This window comes from Leptidea sinapis, chromosome 42 (assembly GCF_905404315.1).
Source record: "Leptidea sinapis chromosome 42, ilLepSina1.1, whole genome shotgun sequence".
Taxonomy (NCBI): Eukaryota; Metazoa; Arthropoda; class Insecta; order Lepidoptera; family Pieridae; genus Leptidea; species Leptidea sinapis.
Genome location: NC_066306.1, coordinates 6225802 through 6251397, shown reverse-complemented (window position 1 = coordinate 6251397; position 25596 = coordinate 6225802). Strand labels below are relative to the sequence as shown.

The window sequence follows — 25596 nt, the reverse complement described above, 5'->3', positions numbered from 1 at the left end:
GTGGATCTAAGGAGGATCATTCCCTCTCCACAAAAATTATAATAGGAACGCGATCTTCTGATTTCATATTTAAACAAAAATATATTCTTAAGGTGGAGAATGAAAGTGAATGGCAGGTATCTCTCTGGGGCTCCTCTCAGCATGGGGGCACCACAAGGGTCTATTATTGGTCCATTCCTCTTCCGTTCCTATACTTATCAGTAAAAAAAACCGAGTTATGTATGACGAAATAATATACTATCTGGCATCTTGTACTGGTTTAGCGCTAATAATCTAATGCTACATTGCAAGAATAATATTAAATTGTAATTACTATCCTCCATACTTTCTACGCTTCTATTAGACACATATTCCCACTTACATTCACACATTTCTCCCTTAAACTTAGATTAGATACTAACAAGGTAGTTAATATATCCCAGAAAATGTTCAAAACACGTGTATTATAAAATTTTAAAGAATTATTAAAAAACGTTTGTGATACTTACAGATTGGAATGGTGCGACCGCCCTCAGGCGGTAATTAATTTTATTGTACCATATTACATTGTAGCGATATTATCTATAATTAAATAAGGTCTAGAAGAGAATAAGCGCTTGTCCTTTATATTTTTAAAATAATAAGAGGCAAGATATTTAATGCGGACGTATTAGGGCAGGTGAATCTTCGAGTGCCGGACCGGTACGTGTGGCGGAGGCGTAGGCCGTCACCGCCGGCCGCTGGTACGCGCGCTTGATGCACTTAACGTCGCGGCCGAACGGATCGACCTGTTTTTTTGCACTCCGAGTGAACTCACATGGATTGTAATGTGTGCTTTATGTTATGATAGTAATAAATAATAATTATAAGATTAGGTTTCTTAAGTATTAAATGATTGTAAGATTCTGTGTATCTCTATATTTTTATTTTTTAATTAATGCTCATTTTAAATGTTACATTATTTTTTAAGGTGAATGTTACACTAGCGCATTAGGAATATTCCTGTAGGGCTAGACGTAAGTGTTGTAAACAAATAAATAAATAATGAAAAAGATCTTCTTAGGTCTGAGAGAAGAAAGTTCTTCTCAGGTCTGAGACTTACTTTTTCGAATGAGTGGTAGTTTTTGTTTTTAAGTCATTTCATAGCCTATTTTGAATAAAAATATTTGAATTACTTGTACCTGATGGTGTATGACGGGCCCCGCGTACTCTGGAGGGGGCAAAACTGTGCTGACTCGAGCAATCATCGCAAGAGGCTCAAACCTACGTTTGCTGTGGACTTCTTTAAAATCAAAGGCCTTCGGTCTAGTTTTAAAGCCGTCCACTTCCTCTAGTCTACGTCTACGCTTATGGCGGTGGGCACGTATCGCAATTCTGTCATGATTATTTTAAAAATATGGGATACGTACATTTCATCTGCAAGTAGCACATTTTCAATTCATTTTACTAAAATATTGAATTTATTAACGAAGAACAAAAACTCTGCAGAGGGGTGAGGCGCGGGCAGGGAATTATTTTGCCATGATTTTGCCTATGGAAGGAATGCACTGCGAAGAAATATTATTGAACATTCAATAAAACAGTTGATGTATTTTACATAATCAATTTATTTTATACACATACAAATGTTATAAATAATTCATAATATTTCAGTAATAAGATCATTTTTCTAATAAAAATAAAAGTTTGCAGTACTTAGGTATGAATAAAAATTAAGTTGTTTTAACATATCAATCATAACACATGATTGTTTATTATTTTAATTTAAATAAAGGTACCTACGTAGGTATCCTAGGTACGTACCTAAAATACTAAATTAAATTGTAATTTCTGTTAAACATAGCCATAAAAGTTATAGTTTATGATGTGGCTGTTTCAACAATGGCGAGTATCAAATAGATGAGTCAGAAAATGAATCCGTTGACTTCATAATATTATAAGATTAGGTAAAATGACCATTGGTATCTCAAACTCCTGGGACAAAAATCATACTTAAATGTATGCTTCAATTAATAATAATTCTACTTGAATGCAAACATGTAGGTAGTATATAAAATAACATTTAAAAATATTCTCAGAACTGCTAAAGTTCTAATTAACTAAACTTTTGTTTACGGTGGGAAATTTTATAGTATGTATAATATTTTTAATTTTAGGTGGTGACAGTAGTAGGTTTAGCCGAGTCACAATCATCTGGGTAAGAGTACCTACTCTTTATGTCAATAATCAGTGTGTAACAAATTCTTGTTTTGTTTTATGCCCATCTCAATCTTGTGGGTAATTTTCTGACAGTTTTAGTAACATTTGCAGACTAAACAAAACACAATTTTTTTAATGAATATAGAACGCTTAACTTGGTTTAATAAAGTTTAAACATACAGGTATGCATAGTAATGTGATAACCTATGATTATTTACGAATAAAATTTACACTGAAACTTGATGGGTGAGATAAGATAGTATTAAAATATGAATTACGTTCCACAGTCATGAGGATAATGAGAGCTTTAATGTATTGAATACGATGCAGCTTTTAAGCTTTACAAAATTTAAAACGTATTTAACACGAGATTAAAGTTTAAACATAGATATTCCTCTGCACTCTACCCTAAAGTACGTTAGGCACTATGTTGGCAACCTACAAGGCACTATGCAATTTAGCACAGCTTTATATAACAATAATAATAATCGTAATTTTCTTAAAAGTTAACACTTTCATAACTTATTTAATATTCAACTTGGGTACATATTAAAGAAATAATGAAAGCGGGCTTACAGCTCTTACTAAAGTGTTCCAATATCCTATCTTGTATTTCACTATTTTTAAAATAATTTCTCTTGCCTAGTTATATTCATCAAAACTATTATCTATCCGCTACTATAGCATTATATACACATCGATATTTACAAATGAGCTGCACCGCAATATGAGCTATTCTTACAAATCTATCGGAATGTGAGTAACCAAATTTAAACAATTAATACTGAAATCAATAACCATGGGTACGTTCCGATATGCACTGCGACCACTGTACAGTGTGACGTCAATTTAGTATACAGTGAAGCCGTTCCTTTATAGCCAGTTATATTGGTTACTATTTAAAACGGAACGCAATCCCGCATTTTTTCACGCAGCATTCAAATGAGAGCATTAAAGTTTTCTAGTTAAAAAAAACCGCTGTTGGAGTACTGTCAAATTAAAAATATTTGGGATTAAACTGTAGGTATTGTTTATAAAACGATAGGCACACGTGTGGTTTTGACTGATCACGTGATCAAATACTGCGAGTACCTTACCTCGAAAACGCCAGTGCTCACAGTAGAATATGACGGTGATTAAGACGTCATATATTTCCCTGCGGAAGTATACTGACAGTGCATAACGGAACGAATTTTTCTACAGTGATAGCACTGTGTAGTGCTCGCAGTGCATATCGGAACATACCCAATATTGTGTAGTTATGTCAATTTTAAATACTGAATAAATTGTCATAATATATCAATCGTTGGGTACTTATCGTAACTAAAATGCCTATATTGTTTCGCAACATGTTACATATCTAGCAATATATATACATACGGTACACTATTGTATTTAATGGGTACAATTTAATCTCATCTGATCTTAATATTAAAAAAATGTATCATAAAAAAAGTTGTAGCTACGACCCCAGCCAATATGGACAAAACTATGTTCAAGAGATCTTTAAAGGGTATTTCAGAAGTGGTTGTAAAGTAATAATCGTATATACAATGAAATGAGGCTTCCATTATAAAATGGCCTATATTATGTCTATAAGGTATCTACCATTTGCCTTCCAATTTGTTTTACAACAATTATTAGTAGGAATAATTTGATTACATCAACTAGAACTGATCTCATGAGCTACGGATACAGTGGTCAAAAACATAAACATTTTGTCCGTTGTATTTCTTTAAAATAAAAAAAATATTTAAAATTGTATGTACATTACAATAAATATTTACATGAGTCACCATAAATGCCGTTACCCTTATCACTCGTTAACAAAACGTTCAATCATTTGCACCAGTCCTTGGCACATTTCACATCGCAACACTATCACTTTGAAATAGACCCGTACAAAGTCTTCCGGGATATGTCTCAAATGTAAGTCTTTTTAACTTTTTGGAGAGTGCCACACTTAATGTCTTTGTCTAGTGATTCTGTGGAGTTTCTTAGATCGAGTGATCTTTCTTTACCGAGTTCGATGTGCAAGTTATCTTGCTTAGCCAGAGGACAAACGTTTGCGACCATATTGACGTTTTTTGCTCTTGGTGCCATATATCCGGAGTTCACATTCAGCGGAGTCTCTAGAGGACTTAACCTGAAATATATAAATGAAAAAATCAGTAAATATAATATAACAAGTATAACATAACTATTTATAGAACAAAATTATGTACAATACAATAGGAATATACAAGGGTGAAATTGTTAAGTGTGACCAGGGAATTATTCCGTAACTATAACAGATATTTTTTTATTTATGATAATAAGGGACGATACGCCCTGCCCATTACAATGCAGTGCCTCTCAGGATTCTTGAAAAACCTTTAAATTCTGAGCGGCACTACAATTGCGACTTAAGATGTTAAGTCTCTTTTGCCCAGCTAAAATTGCTGGCTTGCTGCTAGCTACGGTACCCTTTCGACCGAAACACAGAAATGTTTACACATTACTGCTTCACGGCAGAAATAGTCATCGTTGTGGTACCCATAATCTAGCCGGCATCCTGTGTAAAGGAGCCCACTGGTAAAAAAAGATATATTTTTTATTAAAACGATATCAAAAGTACGTTAACCCATCACTAAAATGACATCAAAAACTTTTTAAAAATCGAACAAGACGTAATTTAAATATTAATCACTCCCATACATTTAGTATGAGATTAGTGGAAAGTTTCATTGTATCGCACAACAATGATGTCACTTCGATCATCTGCTTTAAATACAAACTTCTGTACCTACTAGACTTAGAAATACATATTATTCAATTAAATAAGATAATAAGAAAGATAGTTTTATTACTTTGTTAGGTTTATATTCCTGTATTATCAGTACTAAGCTAAAATAAGTAATAACCTTGTCAAATAAGGAAACTAACTTTCTACTAATCTTCTACTAAATGTAAGGGAGTGTTTAATATCAAAATTTTGGATACATCTCGTTTTATTTTCGGACAACATCTATTTTTCATCCCCCTTAAAGTTAAGGTGGTCTACACAATTTTCATTTTTTTTTAAGTTTGATTATGAGTCAGCATTAAAAAATACATACAACTTCAAATTTTCACCCATCTACGATTAACAGTTACTTTTGTTTCGCGATTTTAATATCGGCAATACCACGTTTGCTGGGTCAGCTAGTAGGTATATGTATATATTCTATTCAATGTTAAAGTTACACTTGCCTGTTTAAGTGGTTGTGTTGTTCGTTAAAGGGCGAGGTGTCGGTAAAAAAGGGGTGGCGAAATCGCCGTGAAAATAAATAGCCAATCACAAAGCCGACCATTAAAGTTATTAAACACGACGCAACAACTGCGGTTAGAAGTGCCTGGGCGCTGTATATATTGCCGTCGGCAGCTTCAACTGTCAATAAATCTGTAAAGAAAATTTGGATTACAAAAATTACCAAAAAATTATTTAATTTTTAAAGTTAAACATAAAATTTATTGAATTAGACGTTATTTTGCGGAAATCCATAATTATTATATCTAATAATATCACAAAAATAACATGTTTACATTGTTGAATGAACAAACAAATTTGGTCTCTTCACCATAGTTACGTATCACTTCCGGGGGTAATACGTCACAACCACCAACCAATCACAGCGCGCCAATTTATGCTCGAGGGTATAAAAGCGCGGTTTCCGGCTCATTTACCACAGTCTCGTGTCAGAATCAACATCTCCTGAGGATGCCTCGTGTAAAGGCGCACGTGTCGTGACTATGGCAAGTGATTTACATTCGTACTCGTTTGTAAACCTGTTTGTGTATCAAACCGAAAGCAGCCACGCATCAAGGAATCTTATTTTGTAGTATAATATAATAAGCGCATTTAATCTACGTTTACGATAAGTTTGATTATCTATCACCAGTTTTATCATGGTGATCGATTACAAATTATTATTGTTATATTGTTAAATATTAGAAGTATTTACCTGTTTCATGTTTAGTATTAATTGTCTTATCGTCGGCCGACAATACATTTGTTTCTACAACTTCTATGAGAATTTCATTTTGTATATCGTTTGGTTTTTGGCGTACATTTGGCTCCGATTGTGTTGGTTTTTTTGTGGCTGGATTTCTGTTGCTATGTCTCTCGCTGGGCAACAGAGCCGGGATCTTATTACAAATGTCAGTTTTCCCATACTCTACATTTTGAAGAAACCTTTCTGGATTAGGGAATTGTCTGTTTCCCACCCAAGCACATTGCTGTTGTTTAGAGTCCCATGCACAGTGCGGATCTTGTAAAGAAACACATTCTCTGTGAATGAAATAAAATCAACAAATTATTTTACGAAATATTAACATAAATATCATAAAACAAAACCGTATTTATATAATATTGTACCTGCAGGATAGTACATTGGCACAGTGTGATAAAGTGATTGCTCTTATTATGTCTCCAGAAGAAACTATTAATTTCTCTGTTGTTAATGCTACATGCATTTGTTTTATTGGCATACCAGGAGGTAGTACTTGCTCTTCAGATATTACTGCTGTTCTAACTGGATTTCTACTATATTCGTCTACACTTGCGTCGAAATCACCTTCATTAGAAGCAACATTAACAGCTTTTATAACTCTACCGTCATCAGTTCCAATGTACATAACATCGTATTTATTGCCGTTCATAGATTGAACTTGTGGGTGAATGGCTATTGCAGAGAACCTATACTGTAGACTGACTCTTATTAAAATAGGTCGGGCTAGGAATGATGGAACTGCTTTATCCATTAGCGAGTGTGTTTTAATGAAATTAACGGCAGAATCACTCAGCGTCCGGCTATCTTCAACGCATGTACCTGGTTGAAACTGAGGAACTTTATCTTTATCTAGTGGCAACCAGTTTGAATTCATGCCTTCTTGGCCTTTAAAGGAACCTTCAAATGCGTCCAAAATATCTCGCATAGCAAACGCACACACAGCTGAACCTCCAATAGCATTCTGTGGTGTTGTAAAAACCGCGTAAACAATATCATTTCGGCTTCCACCGCTGCCGTATATTCCGTTAATGATCTCTGTAGTGGATTCTACAAAAAAACATAGAAGTTAGACATTTTCGGTGTGGTTAAAGTAAACAATACTTAAATTTTTTATAACTTACGGATTTCGTCAAAGTAGAAAGGATAATCCCCTGGGACGGAACAATTTAGTCGAGCTTTTAAGAAAGAGGTCCATCTATCGCTGAAAGTGTGCGGTCCACCTTTATCATTTAAACAAACCCTCGCTACTCTCGAATACACAGCCTGTAATGTCGAGGTTTGAGTAAATCATATAAACACAGGGGAATTGTTTTTAATCATAATTTTAAACTATACTTACTTTGCCACAGTTCATGAACTCTACAGCAGTTTCTCTGTAAAAGAAGTACACATGACTGGTGGATGCCACAGCACCAACAAAGGACGGGTCGTTAAGTAATCTCAAATCGGAATGTTCTGTTCGTACTGGTTCTCGGTATATTAACGGATCAGTTCCTGAGAAATCAGCCGCAGTTGCCGTATACAAGTGTCCATCTGTAAAGAAATAGAAAATTACTAAAACCTCATTAACCATCAACATATTCTATCGCTAAAGTTGTCAAACATGTTAGCTATTTTATCAGCTAAGCCAAACAAAGTTAAACGCTTATATTCGCAGGTATACGTTAAGATGGCTTTAAAATAGGATGTTATAAACATAGCAAAAGTTGGTCATCTGGAAGACAAAGCCTAATTGTCTTCGAACAATCTGGGCGTAAATTCACACATTCTAATGCAGTTCCGGCCTCGTATGGAGTATTGTTGTCATCTCTGGTCTGATCGCATCCAGTATCAGCTCGAACCATTTGACCGCGTGCAATGCAGAGCTGCTCCACTTGATGGGGATCCAGTGGTCTGTGAACATTTGTGCTCTCCTGGTGTTGCGTAGAGACGTCACTTCATTGTGTGTCTTCTACCGCAATTCGCACGGGGAATATTCCGAAGATCTGTTTGACCTGATTTCTGCCGCTGAATTCCAGCTGTTCATCAGCAGTGAAGTCTTCAATGAACTTTCTTCCACGTTCAAACAAACTGTGGAATTGGCTTCATTGTGCGGTGTTTCCAGAACGATACGACCTTCAAAAAAACACGTACACCTTTCTAAAAGACTGGCAACGCTCCTGTGATTCCTCTCGCAAGTTTCAAGAGAATGCGCGGAGGTGCTCAACATCAGGGGACCGCTCGTTTGTACTCGTCTACGATAAAAAAAAGTAACACAACTACTACAAAAATATATTTTCTGTAATTTCAGTTTCAAACGTAAACATTCCACGAAGCTTATATTAAATATATTCCAAGTAAAAAAAAATCTTGCAAAATATTATTAAAATACTGTAAGTACAAGTTTACCTCACTTTATTTTACCGTCAAATGTGATAATTATTATTGTATCTAATAATATAATAATGGATGACATATAGATAAAAAAATGTTCAGTTTTTCGAAGGTTGGTGGCCCTTAAAAATCAATGGCTAAATGCGGAGCAAAATAATCATTAATCTTTTCTTTGATTTATTTGATAGGATAAGTCTATCACTGCACCCACCTGTGAAGATAGCTGTTGAATTATGCAGGGGATTGTATGGACATCTGCCTGTCCCGTCAAACTCCTCGAGGTGATGATTTGGTGGGTGACGAGCATATCGCCTGCACATCGGCTTGAAAGCATTGGTACCACACACTAGGAGTCTCCCATGAGATCTAGCAGCAACACGCAAATAGTTCTGGCATTCGTCAGCTGATTTTCCCTTCAACTGGCATAATTCCCTGTGCGCATCTGTTGACTGCCATTCTATGCGCTGTAAAATATAATTTACAATTCTGTTAATAACAAGGAAAGCAAGGTTAAATATGATTAATGTTATAATTAGTACAAAGTCAGAAAGGGTCTTGAGTGAAATAAACAAATTATGTAAACCCTGTTTTGATTAGCTAAGCTTTAAATCGGGGGCTTTAAAGTACGCTTAACTGGGGCTGAAAATTGCCGAGTTTATTTATTTGTTCTTGATGCTTGCGTAAAATATAAACGAAAGGCTCAGATTAAGTATTTGTAGAGCTTTTTCAGTAATAAGCGACAAATAAATATAATAATAAAACATGTCTACCACCCAACTTTCAAAGTGGGTCAATTATAGAATTAGCCACTTAAGAATTTTGATTTTCACTCGACCAAAGAGGATGTAAATACTACGAAATCAGAGGCAGGACTACCTAAGAAAAAATTGAAATTTGGTTTAGTATGAAACGTGGTGTTATTTGACTGAAGTTTGAAATAGTTGTAATTACAGTATGGCGATTGGCGAAGTATAATCCAGATAATTTTGAAAGCGGACAGTTGCATAAAACGTAGTTGATTTAGGCTATCTCCGTTTCTTCGAAGATTTTAGCTGTCATCTGTCAATGACTGTACGTTTCATACAATTGAGTAAATCGCTTTTTACTTAGAGAGTACCGCTAGGCTGCACTCCACAATATCATATCTTATTACAGTCTTATTAATAGGTCTGTTAGCCAGACAGACATATCGTAACCACAGGGTCGTATTTCATATTATGATCTCATTTAATGTAGGAAACTGGTTAACAAACAGTATGGATTGAAGTCAAAGAAATTTGCATATTTTTGTGCATTATATATTTTACTGTTGCGGCTAACCGTCTTAGTAGCTTCCGTTTAATCGATATCAAGCATAATGTCCTCAATATATTTAGATAAGATTAGCAATGTTGACCACACAAACAATATTAAAAGTATACGTTCAATTATCTCTGAGCTACAAAAAAATGTTTCTGCAACGTTCTCTATGGTTTACGTTTCCATATTGATCGTTTTTTAAAAAACCTTAAATTAATCCACGGACCAGTAAAAAAGAAGGACTCCGCGCTGTGATATTAGCAAATGAAGCACCGTTATGCTAGTGTGTGTGCGGTTAGGGGGGATACTAGTTACACAATTTTTTTCCCATAAATAATCATATAAGGCCACAAATACTTATAAAGTATCGTTTTTACACTTTTTCACAACGCACGACGGCATTTTTAAAATATTTTATTGAGACGCAAACTGATCTGTCACAGACGATGACCATTCTCATAATGGCCGCCTATCGGCATGTAGTAGTGTAAGTGTGTGCGTGGGGCTATGTGTTTACACGTTAATCGGCTTGTTTTGGTGCAACACTGTTATGTAAGGTGACACGGAGTCCTTATTTCTTTACTAGTCCGTGAAATTAATCATAGGTTTCCGAACTCAGGATATGAGTAAAGATTGTATTTTAACTTCAAAGCAAACAATATAATATATTCGCTGTTGCGTCTGCATACCGGGGTTAGAAAATTTACTGGTCGATTAATATTCATAGAATTTATTTGCATACTATATGTACACAATCGATATACGGCCGTTTTTAATAACGTATCTCTAGTTACCGATATATTGCTATCACCGTTTAATGACAAGATCTTATCTATCCATAGTTATGTATAATATAGTTACGGCCGTTCCCAATATACTACAGATAAAGATAAATTACTACCTTCTACTGTCAGTAATTAGCTGTCAATAATCTGAAGCTGTCCTAATATACGCAATAAGTCATTCTTATCGCCTTATATTGGGACGAGTGAATTGCAATTTCCATACAAATTTCTATCACGGGTAAGCTATACGTCGACCCATTGTGAACGGATAAGGTGAGCTACCGTCGATAAGTTTATTGGGACAGAAAAGTCAACGATGGTTACGATTTTTATCTCAAGTAAGAGATAGACTGAATATTGGGAACGGGCGTTAATGACAAGATCTTATCTATCCATAGTTATGTCTAATATAGTTATAGTCCAATGCTATCTGTCGATAGGTTATTGAAATGTAAGTAAGCGTAAAAGGATAGATTTGTCTACCTCTAGTAAGTTAAACTAAGGATAGATAGGTTATTGAGAACGGCCGATATTATATTTACTGTAGAAACTCTCAACATATTAAACACTTACGCCTTCTCATCGCTTTTACGTTACCGTTACCTACCTATAATCTATGGTCGAAGATGTATGTACACCTGAACAGTGTTTATATACTCTTTGGGTACACCTAACCTAAACCTGTATTATATATATTTTATTTATTATATAAACTTGCATAGTGTGGGACTGCCGATTATGAACCTACTTCAAACAATGCAAAGCTATACACACGGACGAGTAAAAAAAGATGGACTCCGAGCCGTGATATAACCGAAACCGAAGTACCATTATGCTAGTGTGTGTGCGGTTACGGGGTATACTAGTTACACAATTTTTTCTCCCTTAAATAATCATATATGGCCACAAATACTTATATAGTATCGTTTTTACACTTTTTCACAACGCACGACGGCATTTTTAAAATTGAGACGCTAACTGATCTGTCACAGACGATGACCATTCTCATAATGGCCGACTATCGGCATGTAGTAGTGTTAGTGTGTGCGAGGGCTTTGTATTTACACGTTAATCGGCTTGTTTTTGTGCTACACTGTTATGTAACGTGACACAGAATTCTTTTTTTTTTACTAGTACGTGGCTATACAATGTTAAAAATTTTAAGCCTATAGATTTCAATACGGTATCAGCTGCACAATTATAATTTCAAAGTACTATTTATGACGTTATCAAAACTATACTGACATATCCCTTATTTTGATTCAAATTGAAAGATATATTGCAAACCTATACGTTTAAATATTTAAAAGCTAAATAAAATAATAATCGGAGATAATATCGTTGCTTTTCTTACCTGTTCTTTATTTTCTGATAAATCGTACAAGCTTATATTGTAGACGGTGCCTCTGAAAAAAAGAAAATGAAAGTTCTAGAAAAACAATAAACACCGAAAATGACATATCAGCTATATTATATACATTTTAGAAAAAGACTCGATAACGCCCTAATTGGAAGTTGGGACGAATTTTGCTAGTGAATAAGGTTTGTTTACACATCGCACACGCGTAACTGACAAGTTGTGTTCATGTAAGCCTGTATAGCCGAGTGGTTAGCGATCCTACCTACTAAGCTAGAGGTCCCGGGTTGGAATCCCGGTAGATGCAAGCATTTATATGATGAATATAGATGTTTGTTTCCGAGTCATGGATGTTTAAATGTATTTTTTATGTTTATATGAATATATGTATGTTTAAGAAAGTATATTGTATTAAATATATCATTGTCTTGTAACCCATAACACAGGCTATATATGCTTAACTTGGGGCAAGATAATTTGTGTAAAAAGTGTGTCAATATTATTATTTTGAATAAAGGTCCCGACACATATTTTGAGCGGTTTCATTGAACGCGAAGGAGTAAAAAAATACGATTTACTTAGCTTTATCACACTAACAGATTATTATTATTATATTCCTCTTACATATTAAAATGTTTTATCCCTTTCTATCATACGTCATTTTAACTTAACAGAAAGGGACGAAACGTTTTGATAACTAAAATAGGTTTATTATAAGGCAGGTAAAAGGCATTTATTTTCACATAATTGATTCCTTTAGAATTCTTTTTGATGTCCTTTCTAATATACTAGACACTACGACCGCTTCGGAAACAAATGGCACTCCGAGAGAGAAGAAGCGGCGCAAGAAACTCTCCCAGCATTTTTTGGGCTCTTTTTAATCAAATATACAATATTGTATTACCATTGCTATAAAATAATCATAATCTAGTCCCAGGCTGTCGGATCACTCAGATATTCAGCTGTGCAGTAATAGGATTTACGACAGAGCCAATTTTTAATGAAACATTTAAATTAATTTATAGATAATGCCTGAACAGTGGCTGGGACTATACTATAAAAGTAAATATACCGTCGATTTTATTATATTAAAGACTTACCTTCCACCAACTAAAATTGAGAAGTCGTCTCTATCTAAGATTCGGAAGTGATTTGGTCCCGATGTATTTCCCACGAACTGTTCTGATATTTCATCCCCTGTAACAAGGTAAACCTTAATGTTATTTTAGCCCAATCTATTCAGCATTGGTCTGCCTTTGCAATAATCAATAAGTTTTCTCCACGGCTACCCCTGGATATTTCCGGTCTGCACGCAAATGTATATTATATTTTTTTTATTCATTTATACTATTAATCATTTACAGAAAGAATCTTAAAAGCTAACATAGTCCCGCAAAACTGTTTGGACAGTTTGTCTGCAGGATCAAGTCTCTTGTTATACATTTATGCTTATTAGACCATTGATTTATACAAGTGTAATTAACAAATATTGATAAAAATATAATAAAAAAATCTAATTTTAATTTAAAGGCAGTGTTGACAGTAAATATTTCTTAAGTTTAGTTTTAAATTTTATTTTACTGGTTTCTAGTCGGATGTCCTCAGGCAAGCTGTTTAATAGATAAGGTAGGCGTTTTAATTAATTTTAATAAATATTATTAATTTATATAATCATTATAACTGATCAGGAAGTTATTTAAGTTCAAGGGGAAAATGAACTATTGTCTCGAAATACCTACATGTTTCAGCATTTTTGGTTACAGTTAGATAATCTCCCGAAGCCTCAGAAATTTTTATGTCCTGTGCATAATAAGAATAGGAAAAGTCCCAAGAATAAGGGTCTCCTAAGAGGTGACTAAGGTGCACAGGATGCCGGCTAGATTATGGGTACTACAACGGCGCCTATTTCTACCGTGAAGCAGTAATGTGTATACATTATTGTGTGTCGGTCTGAAGGCCGTCGTAGCTAGTGAAATTACTGGCCAAATGAGATTTATCATCTTACGTCTCGAGTTGAAGAGCGCAGTGCCACTCAGAAGTTTTGGGTTTTCAAGAATCCTGAGCGGCACTGTATTGTAATGGGCAGTGCGTATCAATTACCAACGGCTAAACGTCCTGATCCTCTCGACCCTAATTAACACAAAAATAACAAATATTAATCTGTAGTTACTCCTTTAGCCCTATTAGTGGTTTTCCCACCAAGAAGTAATCCCAAAGTAATAATAAAACCAGTCAGTGATAATTATAGTTATTAGTAACGTTACGTGCTTAAATATCGACTGTCGATGATGGGTAATATTCGTCTTAAATGCGTCTAAAACTTTATGTTCTTGTGTTAAACAATGGTCGTATTGTTTCGCGACTACGTACAATGCGAAGTTTGAATTTCATAATAATCAACGGGCATTCTCACGTGTCAGTCCAAACTATTTCTATAGACAGCTTAACACCTGCTTGATAATGCTCAGCTGCATTTACTAAAGACTTTTTGTAACTATGATAAAAAGTTAATTTTATTCGGTTTTGACCATAATGTTCACCTGTCCTCATCTTGACAAATAATTATTTTTTCAAGACGTTACCTACGGTGGTTGATTTAATACTAGATCGTTTACATGTAAAGGAAAGCAATAATTTCTAAATTTGTCGTATTAGTATCAAAACTATGACTACAGAAACATTTCTTTATAAATAAGTGAAATATTTCTTGTAAAACCCAAAAATTCTGAGCGGCACCACAATTGCGCTCGTCTCCTTGAGACATAAGATGTTAAGTCTCATTTGCCTAATAATTTCACTAACTACACATTACTGGTTCACGGCAGAAATCGGCGCCGTTGTGGTACCCGTAATCTAACCGGCATCCGGTGAAAAGGAGTATCCCACTGTAGTCAAGAAAACTTTTTTAAACAATAGCATTTATTAATAACGTATTCAGAATTAAAATATAGTAGATTGTTAACCGAGGGTCGAAAGAATCAATTCCCGAGGTATTTAGACTATATCCTATATGGCTATAATCCGAGTAGGAATTGATTCTTTTAGCCGTGTTAAACACTTTACTTTTCATTTCGAATATGAGCAAAATAAAACTAGTTGTTTATCTAAGTAGTACCTATTTAAAATTAATTGTCAAATTAGGACAATTTATGACGACTTTTTAAATTTTAAATATGGAACTCACCGCGTAATTGTTGCGGCTTATCCCGCTCAAAGAAGTTTGCGCTATGTTCACACTGGCTGTTTAGAAAGTCACATGGCCACAGCTTTTTTTTTAATTAGTTTTTTTTACATAAAACTCTGCACAGCTGAAAGCAGTTCTATTTTTCTAAGTTCATTCCGGCCCTTAGGTGGAAAGTGATTTGTATGAGTTTTTCCCTCTCCATGGAGGGAAGCAGAATTTTCCACCCAATAATCAGATCAAGACAACATTACTTTCCGAGTATGAGAAATGATAAATATTATTCGCTTTTAAGACGTAGCTTTATATAAGTCCCGGTAAAGATTTTTAGCGGTATCATTCCATGTGCAGAAGTCATAAATTGGTTCTCACTGGCGGAGGGCGACATTTACAAGTCGCGCTCAGTATACTCTCACTGATCGTCACGCGTTTGTGCCCAAATATGTCAAAGCCGGGGCTTAAAATTACTATTGACAAACATTTCGTGTCACGTTGTTTGTCCGTGGTCCTGAACTACTGAACAGATTTTAATCAAATTTTGCACAGTTTGTGCAGATTGATCCAAATTGAGAGTCATAATAGTTTTGATTTCGATCGATTCGTAACTTTAAATATTTTTTAATTTCAAATTTTATTTCTGTATATTTAATTTTATGAGATTTCTGACGCTCAGTTTGACAGTTCTTCTGTGACATTATTTCATTACAAGAAAAGGGAACAACGATTATAATGATTGTAATTCTACAAATTTCGTAATTAACAGAAAAGATTTTATAAAGTTTTATATGAAATTCTGTATATAAATATATGCATTTGTATGTGCGAAGCAAAGTGCACTAGCTATAATGATATGAAAATAATCAAATACCATAAAAGAAACTAAAAATAAAAGAACATACTTTAGAGACATTGGAAGTTATTAAGGAACTTGGTGTGACTTTCGATAAAAAAATGACTATTCTTCCTCATTTAGAAAACATAGTAAAACGTGCTTCTAAAATGCTCGGGAGTGTTATACGTAACACAAAATTTTTTTATAGTTTAAAAATATAAAAGTACCTTTATTTCAGTCTGGTTAGAGTATGGTTCAGTTGTCTGGCGTCCTCACTATGCTTCGCATATCCTAAGACTGGAACGTATTCAGAAGCGATTTCTGTGGCATGTGGCTTTTAGTGCCGGTAAAGCCACGAAAATTTGTTCTTACAAAGAAAGGCTGGCCTTCTTTAAAATTACCACTTTGGATGAACGTAGAGAACTTCTTGATCTTCTGTTTACTCATAAACTATTGAACGGCTTTATCGACTGTCCCCAATTGCTAAATAACTTTAGTCTAAGAGTACCAGTAAGAATTCCACGTAAGCCTATTACTCCACTTCGTTGAACGATCCTAGGTACCAATTTCCCAGTCCCACGGTTATGTAAAATTTTAAATTCTTATAGCGTAGCTGGTATTGACATATTTTCTGATTCCTTAGCCAAATTCCGCAAGACCATTTGCAGCAACATTGGTAATCTTTAATAATATTATTAATTGGAAAATTTATGTAACCGCGTATAACTATGTAACCTACTCATTTATGAATTAAAAAAAATTGTTTAATTCTTAACTTATTCTATATAATACCTAAAAATAATTATTTCTAAAAGTAATCACTACATTAAGTTCCTAGTTTTTAGTTCTACTTTTTTTTATTTATGTGTATTAGTGTAAGTGATTGTAAATAAGCCTAATAAATAAATGTATAAATAAAACAAGGTGTCACTATATGTATATTACTAATATCGCACTTATATTGCCCTTTGTTTTGTATCCAAGGAAAGTCTTAACTGTTAAAAAAAAACTGTTATGGAAAACTATATGTTATTTAAGTAAGCACGTAAGATAGTAATACCACAGAATAGGGATGGATACTCAGGTAATACATATACTAAAAATAGAGATAATCCTACAGTTATCCCTGAAGAAATTCATAGTGTTCAGTTTCTATATAATATGTTATAGTCAAACTTTGAAGTTTCGTCGCTGGTTGGCTAGTCAAACATCAAAGGCTTAGTCAAAGTCCAAGCTATCAATTAGATTGTTTGACTAAGGAATTTATAGCTAACCCTAGGAGACGATTTTGACAACCAAACGTTGAAACTCAGCATCTATATATATAAAAATGAATTGCTGTTCGTTAGTCTCGCTAAAATTCGAGAACGGCTGGACCGATATGGCAATTTTAGGTCTTGAATTATTTGTGGAAGTCCAGAGAAGTTTTAAAAGGTGAATAAATAGGAAAATGCTGCTAAATTAATTAAAAACAACGAATTTGTTTTTCCTTTGATGTGTCCATACATAGTTTCTATGAGAAAATTTATTAACGCACGGTTTTACAGTTCTGCTGTAAAACAATTTCATTACAACAAGAGGGAGCATATTTTACGAAATAATTCTTGATGTTATGATATATTATTGACAAATTCATAAAAAACATTATTTTATTTATTACTAGCTGATACCCCGCGACGTCGTTCGCGTACTTATTTTTACACCTTGGCTTACATTACTGGACTTTTAGTAGGGATCCCTATTTTTTTTTGAAAATGTTATATAGCCTATAACACTCGGGGATAATGTAGCTTCCCAACAGTGAAAGAATTATTCAAATCGGTTCAGTAGTTGCGGAGCCTATTCAATGCAAACAATCAAATCTTTTCTCTTTATAATATTAGTATAGATATACAGAACAACGTCTGTCGGGTCAACTAGTTACTTATAAATAAAGCTTCGTATGTTTCTCCACTAGATTACGTTCAATATCAATGCTTAAAATTAACACCCGAAGGGCGCGGCCACTTTTGGCATTTAATACATTTTATTCACTTTCCATAATTTAAAAACGAGACACTGGCACTGTATTGACCTCAGTTGGGATTTACATTATATTGTTGTCTCGACTTATAGTATGTTGACGACGGAACGCCTAGTAGCTATTGACCCGGGTCTCGAATTCGAATCCCGGTAGGTGCAAACATTTATATGACAAATATGAGTGTTTATTTCCCAGATCACCTTATTTGACTCGGGTTCCGTCCGAGCTCTCTTACTCAACTCAACTCAACTGAGCAAAACGTTCGAGTGACGCGTCGTTCGTAAATTTTGGTATGTCTTGTTCAACGGTCTTTCACCAGTGGCACGCTCCTTTGCACAGGATGCCGGCTAAATTATGGGTACCACGACGGCGACTATTTCTGCCGTGAAGCAGTAATGTGTACGTATTACTGTGTTTCGGTGTGACGGGCGCCGTAGCTAGTGAAATTACTTTGTAAATGTGACTTAACATCTTATGTCTCAAGGTGACGAGCGCAGTTGTAGTGCCGCTCAGAAATTTTGGGTCTTTCAAGAATCCTGATCGGTACAGCATTGTAATGGGCAGGGCGTATCAATTACCATCAGCTGAACATCCTGCTCGTCTCGTCCCTTATTTTCATTAAAAAAGACTCTTAGGCTGTGGCTCCGTCTACAGGAATGAAAGGAAGGCATATTAAGAAATTGAGTTGTCGTTCTTTCAAATCTAAACAGATTGTTATTTTCAAGTAACACTCGTTTAGCATGAATAGTACAGGCATTTTCTAGTTGAAGCTAGATAATTTGTGTAAAGGTGCGTTAATAACTAACTATTACAATTAATATTTAGTTAACAATTATTAAAAGTAAATGTTAACGTAACAACGATTAGAACTTACCGTATTTAACATGGATCCGGGCATTTGAATCTGGCATCCACGCTTGTGCGGCCGACGCTAGGAGAACAAGGACCGCACGAAGGACGGCCATTTTGTTTTAAAATAGAATTCTTTTTTTCAACTCCATGCTCGAGGGCACTCTGGAACAAACGAATACTTTTATAAAAGCTGCAACTTTAATCAGGAAATTGCCTTATAAATAATTCAAAACAACCTGTCTGCGATCCTTCTCTCTCTCGTGATAGGGTTATCGAAACTGAATGTATTTACGAGCTGTTAGGGTACCCACTCAGCGGTTAGGGCTTCTCAGCTCCTTAAAAGGGTAGGTAGGTTCTGTATCGAGTAATGTAAATTCTAGTTTATCAACGACTCCTTTTGTTTTATTTATTCATACAAATTTGACTATAAGTTAGCACTTTTATATGTGTAACAGAATCTTCAATGTTATTTTCATCGATTATAAAACTCTCTGTCTTACTTTTATTAGCTTGGTATGTTTGTGTGTTTGTATTTTACGAAATCTTTGCAAGTGATTTTGAAAGTTTGCACATTGCAAGGATTGATGGCAAATCAATAATTTATGTTAATCTTTCCCATTTTTCTTACCAGGACATTCAGTATTAGCGATTTCTTATTTCCGATACCTGGTAGTATCTTTGTGCCTAAGACCATAGCGCGTGCTAATAGATACGCACATCAAAAAGACGATTATTCGTTGCTACGAAATAATCATTGTTTTAAGACTAAAACAGGGAAAATTAAATGATGGTTATTAATACATGCTTTAAAAGAAACCCATACCCAAAAGTAGAAAATAATTTTCAATATGTTTAAATTGCGAATAGTATGATTTACTAAAATGAATTTCATTATGCCCACAGCGTAGAGCGAGTAGAAGCCTATACCTGTATAGCCGGCATAAAAAATGGCCATGTAGAGGTTACCATAATTTTAATAAACGTATCTCACTCCAGTTAAGTGTGAGCAAGTATATGGTATTACTGTATATGGTATACGACGACCTGTATAGCCGAGTGGTTAGCGATCCTACCTACTAAGCTAGAGGTCCCGGGTTCGAATCCCGGTAGGTGCAAGCATTTATATGATGTATATGGATGTTTGTTTCCTAGTCATGGATATTTAAATGTATTTATGTATGTTTATATGTATTTATCTATGTTTAAGTAAGTATTTTTTATTAAATATATCGTTGTCTTGCAAACCATAACACAGGCTATATATGCTTTATTTGGGGCAAGATAATTTGTGTAAAAAGTGTGTGTCAATACCTAGATAATATGTATTAATAGACTTTTTATAATGGCGTGTCGTAGAATTACTACGACGTAACTATGAATAATTGTACATACGTAATACGCATATTTCCTTTCACGCTAGTGGTTTATACATTTTTTCCATCGCCCATTCTTGTAATCGTGAGAATAAAACTTTTTCAACTTATACCTGCTACACAGCCTTTGTTAAATTACTACGTGCTTCGCTTGCAATTTGCCTCGTAATCGAATCGAGTGTCGCTTGGAGGCTTTTGTAACACATACGTGGAACTCACTAATGGATTTGAGAAATCAGTTTTCAATGTAATACTATACTACGAGTACGGGTGAAGGATGTGTGTCAGACACAGTGACGCTACTGTATGTGAACACACACAAGGTGTATTTTTCAAGTGTGCGTAGATGGGCAAATCCGAAAAACGAAACAGGTTCGATTCTTAGCTGGGAATATTGATTTTTCAAAAAAAAAAGACGTTTGATTTAGTTTTAATTTTATCAAAATAGGGCCTGAGATTACTTTATGTACTTTTCGCTTTTCCTCAAAGTTTTCCCAAATTAGCAATGTAACCAACAGTGATCCAGAACTTGTGGACTAGGACTATAAGTCATTTACAACGGATTTCTTTAACGATATAGCGCTGAACAAATATTATACTTAAAGCTAGATTTATAGGGCTTACCATATTCATAATTGTAAAATATATAATCCACGTGATTCAAATTTGTACGTTTTGCTTTTGTCGGTAAGATTTTTATATTTACTTATAGCAGACAGCTTTGACACAGGTCACAACATGCAATGAAACGAAATCAGTTCACCGGCTGAATTAATTCTTCATTCGATGCCGAAATTACCGATACAAATAACATTATGGATATTAATCGACGTCTACAGGAAGATATTTATGACGTCACACAGGGAAGAGTGCCAATGACCCGTTGCAGTGAAGAAAATACTCGTAAAGTATCACAGCGTTATAAAATAAACATACATACAAAATAATTTATCAACAAAGCATCGCTCAGTACGAACAATGAATTGCACATTTGCTTTTGCAACGATGTTTAATATGTTAAATTAAGTTTGAAAGGGTTGGGTTTTAATGCAACAGAAGGCGTGCGCCCGCTGCATTGCACAGATGTTACTAAAACCTAGTGAGGGGACTATTTCGGTAATGCGATAGCGTATATTTATCAAAGTCTATTAAAAATAGTGATGAGCGAAATTAATATTGTAATATCGATGCATTTAGTTTTTTTATATTGTATTAATAACATTTTTCTTTCCATAATATTGCAAAAATTAACTTCTTACGAAATATACTAAAGAGTAAAAATACGTCGCTATAGAAATATTTGTCGATGCGAGTACAATACAGTGAGAGGCTATTTTCAGAAGCGATGTGTAAGGAAAAGCGAAGTCGATTATTAAAATTCTGTTAATTATTTGTTGGCTTGATATATTTAATTATTTTTGTAATAACTCTATTTTTTTATGATTTCATATTTAGCCAAGTAATTCGCAATAGTGGCCGAGTATGCTGAATACCGAATTATGAAAATTTTTATTAAATTATTTTAAAGTGCGAAATACGTGTTCATTGTGTATTCGAGGGTTGTGGGCAGGTTTTGGCATCATTTATAAAGATCACATTTCACATCTAATGACTTTCATTAGACCAGGGCCCAGAAGAAAAGGCTGATGCCTGGTCTGCTGCTCAATGGATTTCAGCTATAGTCTTCCTAAATACGATCTAGAAAGATCCATCCGAACTTTTACAGCCTCTAAAAAATCTGTTATTTTGACAAAGGTGTGCCGGAACAGGGGTGATATGTCGACTTAAAAATGTGGTTAAACCTCTTAACAACACCATTATTCATAACCAAGAATGGTCCTCTCAGCTAGACTGGGCTAAAGGCCGGAACGCATTAGAGCGGCGCGCGCTGCACTGCGCGTCGCTTCACGTCGCTCGACGGTACCTATCGCACTACAACTGCAGTAAGCGGCAGCTCGCGTCATTTCTATAGCAGTCCGCGTGCGAGCAACATTACAAGATGAGCGATAGCGACAAAAGTTTGGTCATTATTTCTCTAATGTGTGCAGAGAAGAATCAATTATGGAAGAGAAAAAAAAAATTAAATATCAACGTCAAATAAACTTTATTCAATTAGGCTTAAACTAAGCGGTTATGAATCTTCACTATAAATATTTCTTTAAAATTACTGAATCTACCATAATATTCGGAAAAAGTAGAGCTATTGAGAAGAACACACAAGAAACACGACGGCCACTCTTTTCAATCAATAGTGTTTTACAATCGCTGTAATATACAAAATAAATTAGTTTGTAAGGGTATGCAATGCATCCAATATATGAATAATTTAAAATTAATAATTAATTAATTTAAAGTTATAAATTTACTAATTAAAATATTTCTATTTAGTTATTACAATTAATTAAATTATGAGACAAAATTCTATAAACTTAACAATTAACAGTATGCATACTGAAGCAACGCGCCGCTTGCTGTATCGCACTGAGCGTTGCGGCGCTGCGCTTCAAAATATTCTCTCGGAGGCAACTATGCCGCGACGCACAGCGACGCGCTAATGCGTTCCGGCCTTAAGGCGAAGAGTAAGCAGAAAACACGCAAACATGGTGTTTTTAGACAAGTTTTATGGTGAAAGTATAGCATTTCGAGCTATGAACACTACTTAATCCTGTTACACATATCCTTAAGTCTTATTTGTAGGTTGCTAATGATTGCTGTTGGTTATAGTTAACACTGCCGAGCCTTTTTGAACTACCACTTTTCTTTGATGTTAAACAAGTTTTTTGGCATGGCGTGACGCATTTTTTCGGTACTTCTCTCAGAAAAGTTATTCTTATAGCTTGTACTTTTTTGTGTAGGTTAATTTATTCAGATTAGTTGTGAATAACGAGGATTGTAAGCATATAAACTGTTTTCCACGCAAGAATTTTGAAAATATTGGCTTTGTTACATAGATGGCGGGCCGGCAGCCGTGACTTATATCGCTCAAGGTCGCTGGCATTTAGTGTCGCCTTAAGGGTTATAAAGCTAAATCCACACAAGCGTCGTTGGTAAGTAATATAACTGACTCCATCAGAGCTGAAGACTAGCGGTCATCTTGTCACAATTTTAATCGGATGTATGAATATGATTTATGGTCAATTTTAGAGAGCATGGCATTCTCTAAACGTCAGTATAATTTGCACGGAGAAAGTGCGTGTTTCAGTACATAACTAACCTCTTTAGAGGATTGTATTAAGATGGGCAATGTATATAATTTCGAACTTTAATGTATAAACTGTGAGACACTACAGAATTAAATGTTCTTTGCAATAAAAATGTTATCCTTGCCACAATATTTGTGGCAAGAACTAGTATGTAAGTAATTTGTACTTCTACATGCAGTTATTTAATAGTGACGAGTTTATCAATATGGCAGCAACTTTATATTTCTAATATAGGTTAGACAAACAGTTATCGATCAATATCTAGCCTTAATTAGAAGGTACATATATTTATGTATTCAGTATCTAGGATATACTTTTAGCTCTTCATTTGGGGTTCCAATCCCGGGAGGTGCAAGCATTTATATGATGAATATGGATGTTTAAATGTATTTATGTATGTTTATATGAATTTATGTATGTTTAAGTAAGTATATTGTATTAAATATATCATTGTCTTGTAACCCATAACACAGGCTATATATGCTTAACTTTGGGCAAGATAATTTGTGTAAAAAGTGTGTTAACATTATTATTATTTCAACAGTCAAAATCAAAAATGCTTTATTTTTTCGTATAAACTATTTCGACTTAATCCCAGGCTTTTAAGTAGTCAATGTAATCCGAAATTTTATAATAAGCCCTGATACATAAATTGACTTTTATAATTGTTTTAAACTTATTGATAGTCAATTCTCTAATACATAAAATTTGGAGTTTATAATAGGAACGTACCTATACATTGTCAAGTAAAATGGCTAATTTTGTGGAGTCGAGTTGCATGTAACAGAATATTATGTTTTAGTCTGGTTCAAATGTTTTAAGTTTTCTTGAGTGTTATTTCCACTAATATTTGTCTTCAAACAATTCGACACGTGTTTCGTCTCTACATGAGCCATACTCAGGAGATGTTGACTCGGTTGGCTTGAGTCTCGTGCCAGAGTTGGATGGATTTCCGCAAAATAACTCCTACTTCAATATTTTTTTGTTTGTCGCATATCTTCTTAATATATATAAATTACGTGTCACGTTGTTTGTCCGCGATGGACCTAAAGTAATGAACGGATTTTAGTGGAGTCTTCACGGAGTGCAATTTAGTCCAACTTGAGAGATAGGGTAGTTTTTATTTCGATTTTTGACCCATAATTATTTTTATTTTCAATATTTATTTTGTATGGTAATATTTTGTATGAGAGAATTTTCTGACGCACGGTTTGACAGTTACACTGTGAAACATTTTCATTTTAACAACAGGGAGCATATTTTACGGAATAATTCTTGATGTTTTGAAATATTATTAGCAAATTCCTATAAAACAGTATTTTTTTATTATGCACAGAACAACGTCTGTCGGGTCAGCTAGTATATATATATTGTGATGTAACAGTTAGAATGCCAACGTCGTAACATGTTCGATGACATTTAGCACCATGTGTAAGTAACAGCAAAATATGAGTTACTATTATGTTGCTAACACGAGTGGTAAATATGAATACAATATTACAGGCACAGTATTCGAGTTGAAGCATCGCATACAAAATGAGAGAGACATAAAAACGATATGCATGAATATTTTACAAACGAGTTAGCCATACGTGGATGTGTTAATCGAAATACTCTGTTCGTTTACAGCTATACTATAAAACCATTATTATATTAACAGTTATAAAACCAGCCTATTCTTATCGAATTGTGTGTTAAAAGTTCATAGATAAATAATTCATTTACACTTAATCGATTGCAGTATCAAAGTTTTTATGTCTGGTGAAATTTACTAATACTAAGATATAGAAAATCTTATATAAATAGATATCTAATTACACAAATGATCAGTTGTTGTATATTGTATGATGTGGTATACTGTTTCCAAATTAGACTTCTTAAATTAGGTCCATTTTTATGCAGTGTTCGTCATTCACTGTCTTTTCTTCTCAATCGGTTACTTTTGTTAGAGTGGTCATGGCTGCTAAGACACTGCGATATTAGTCGTCGTTGGTCTTCATATTTTTGGGTCACACTGCCTCCCACTCGATGCTCCTCCACTTTTAGGGGTTTGTAGCATTGCAGGAGCAGCTCTTTTCCCCTCCACCTGGTTCTGCATACATGAGATGT

The 25596-nt window shown here is 34.5% G+C and overlaps 1 protein-coding gene across 1 annotated transcript in view; it reads right to left on the bottom strand.

The window, feature by feature from the left end:
* Positions 1 to 1568: 1568 nt before the first annotated feature.
* LOC126976757 (semaphorin-1A-like) overlaps positions 1569 to 25596 on the bottom strand; it is a 32163-nt gene continuing 8135 nt past the window's right edge. The window contains exons 2-11 of the mRNA XM_050825322.1: positions 18934 to 19073; positions 13124 to 13220; positions 12021 to 12072; positions 8794 to 9046; positions 7549 to 7742; positions 7331 to 7472; positions 6575 to 7256; positions 6162 to 6487; positions 5410 to 5599; positions 1569 to 4324 (exon numbers count right to left, since the gene is read on the bottom strand). Coding sequence (XP_050681279.1) covers positions 4102 to 4324; positions 5410 to 5599; positions 6162 to 6487; positions 6575 to 7256; positions 7331 to 7472; positions 7549 to 7742; positions 8794 to 9046; positions 12021 to 12072; positions 13124 to 13220; positions 18934 to 19024 — 2250 coding nt within the window. The 5' untranslated portion in view covers positions 19025 to 19073 and the 3' untranslated portion in view covers positions 1569 to 4101. The remainder of the gene's footprint in view (positions 4325 to 5409; positions 5600 to 6161; positions 6488 to 6574; positions 7257 to 7330; positions 7473 to 7548; positions 7743 to 8793; positions 9047 to 12020; positions 12073 to 13123; positions 13221 to 18933; positions 19074 to 25596) is intronic.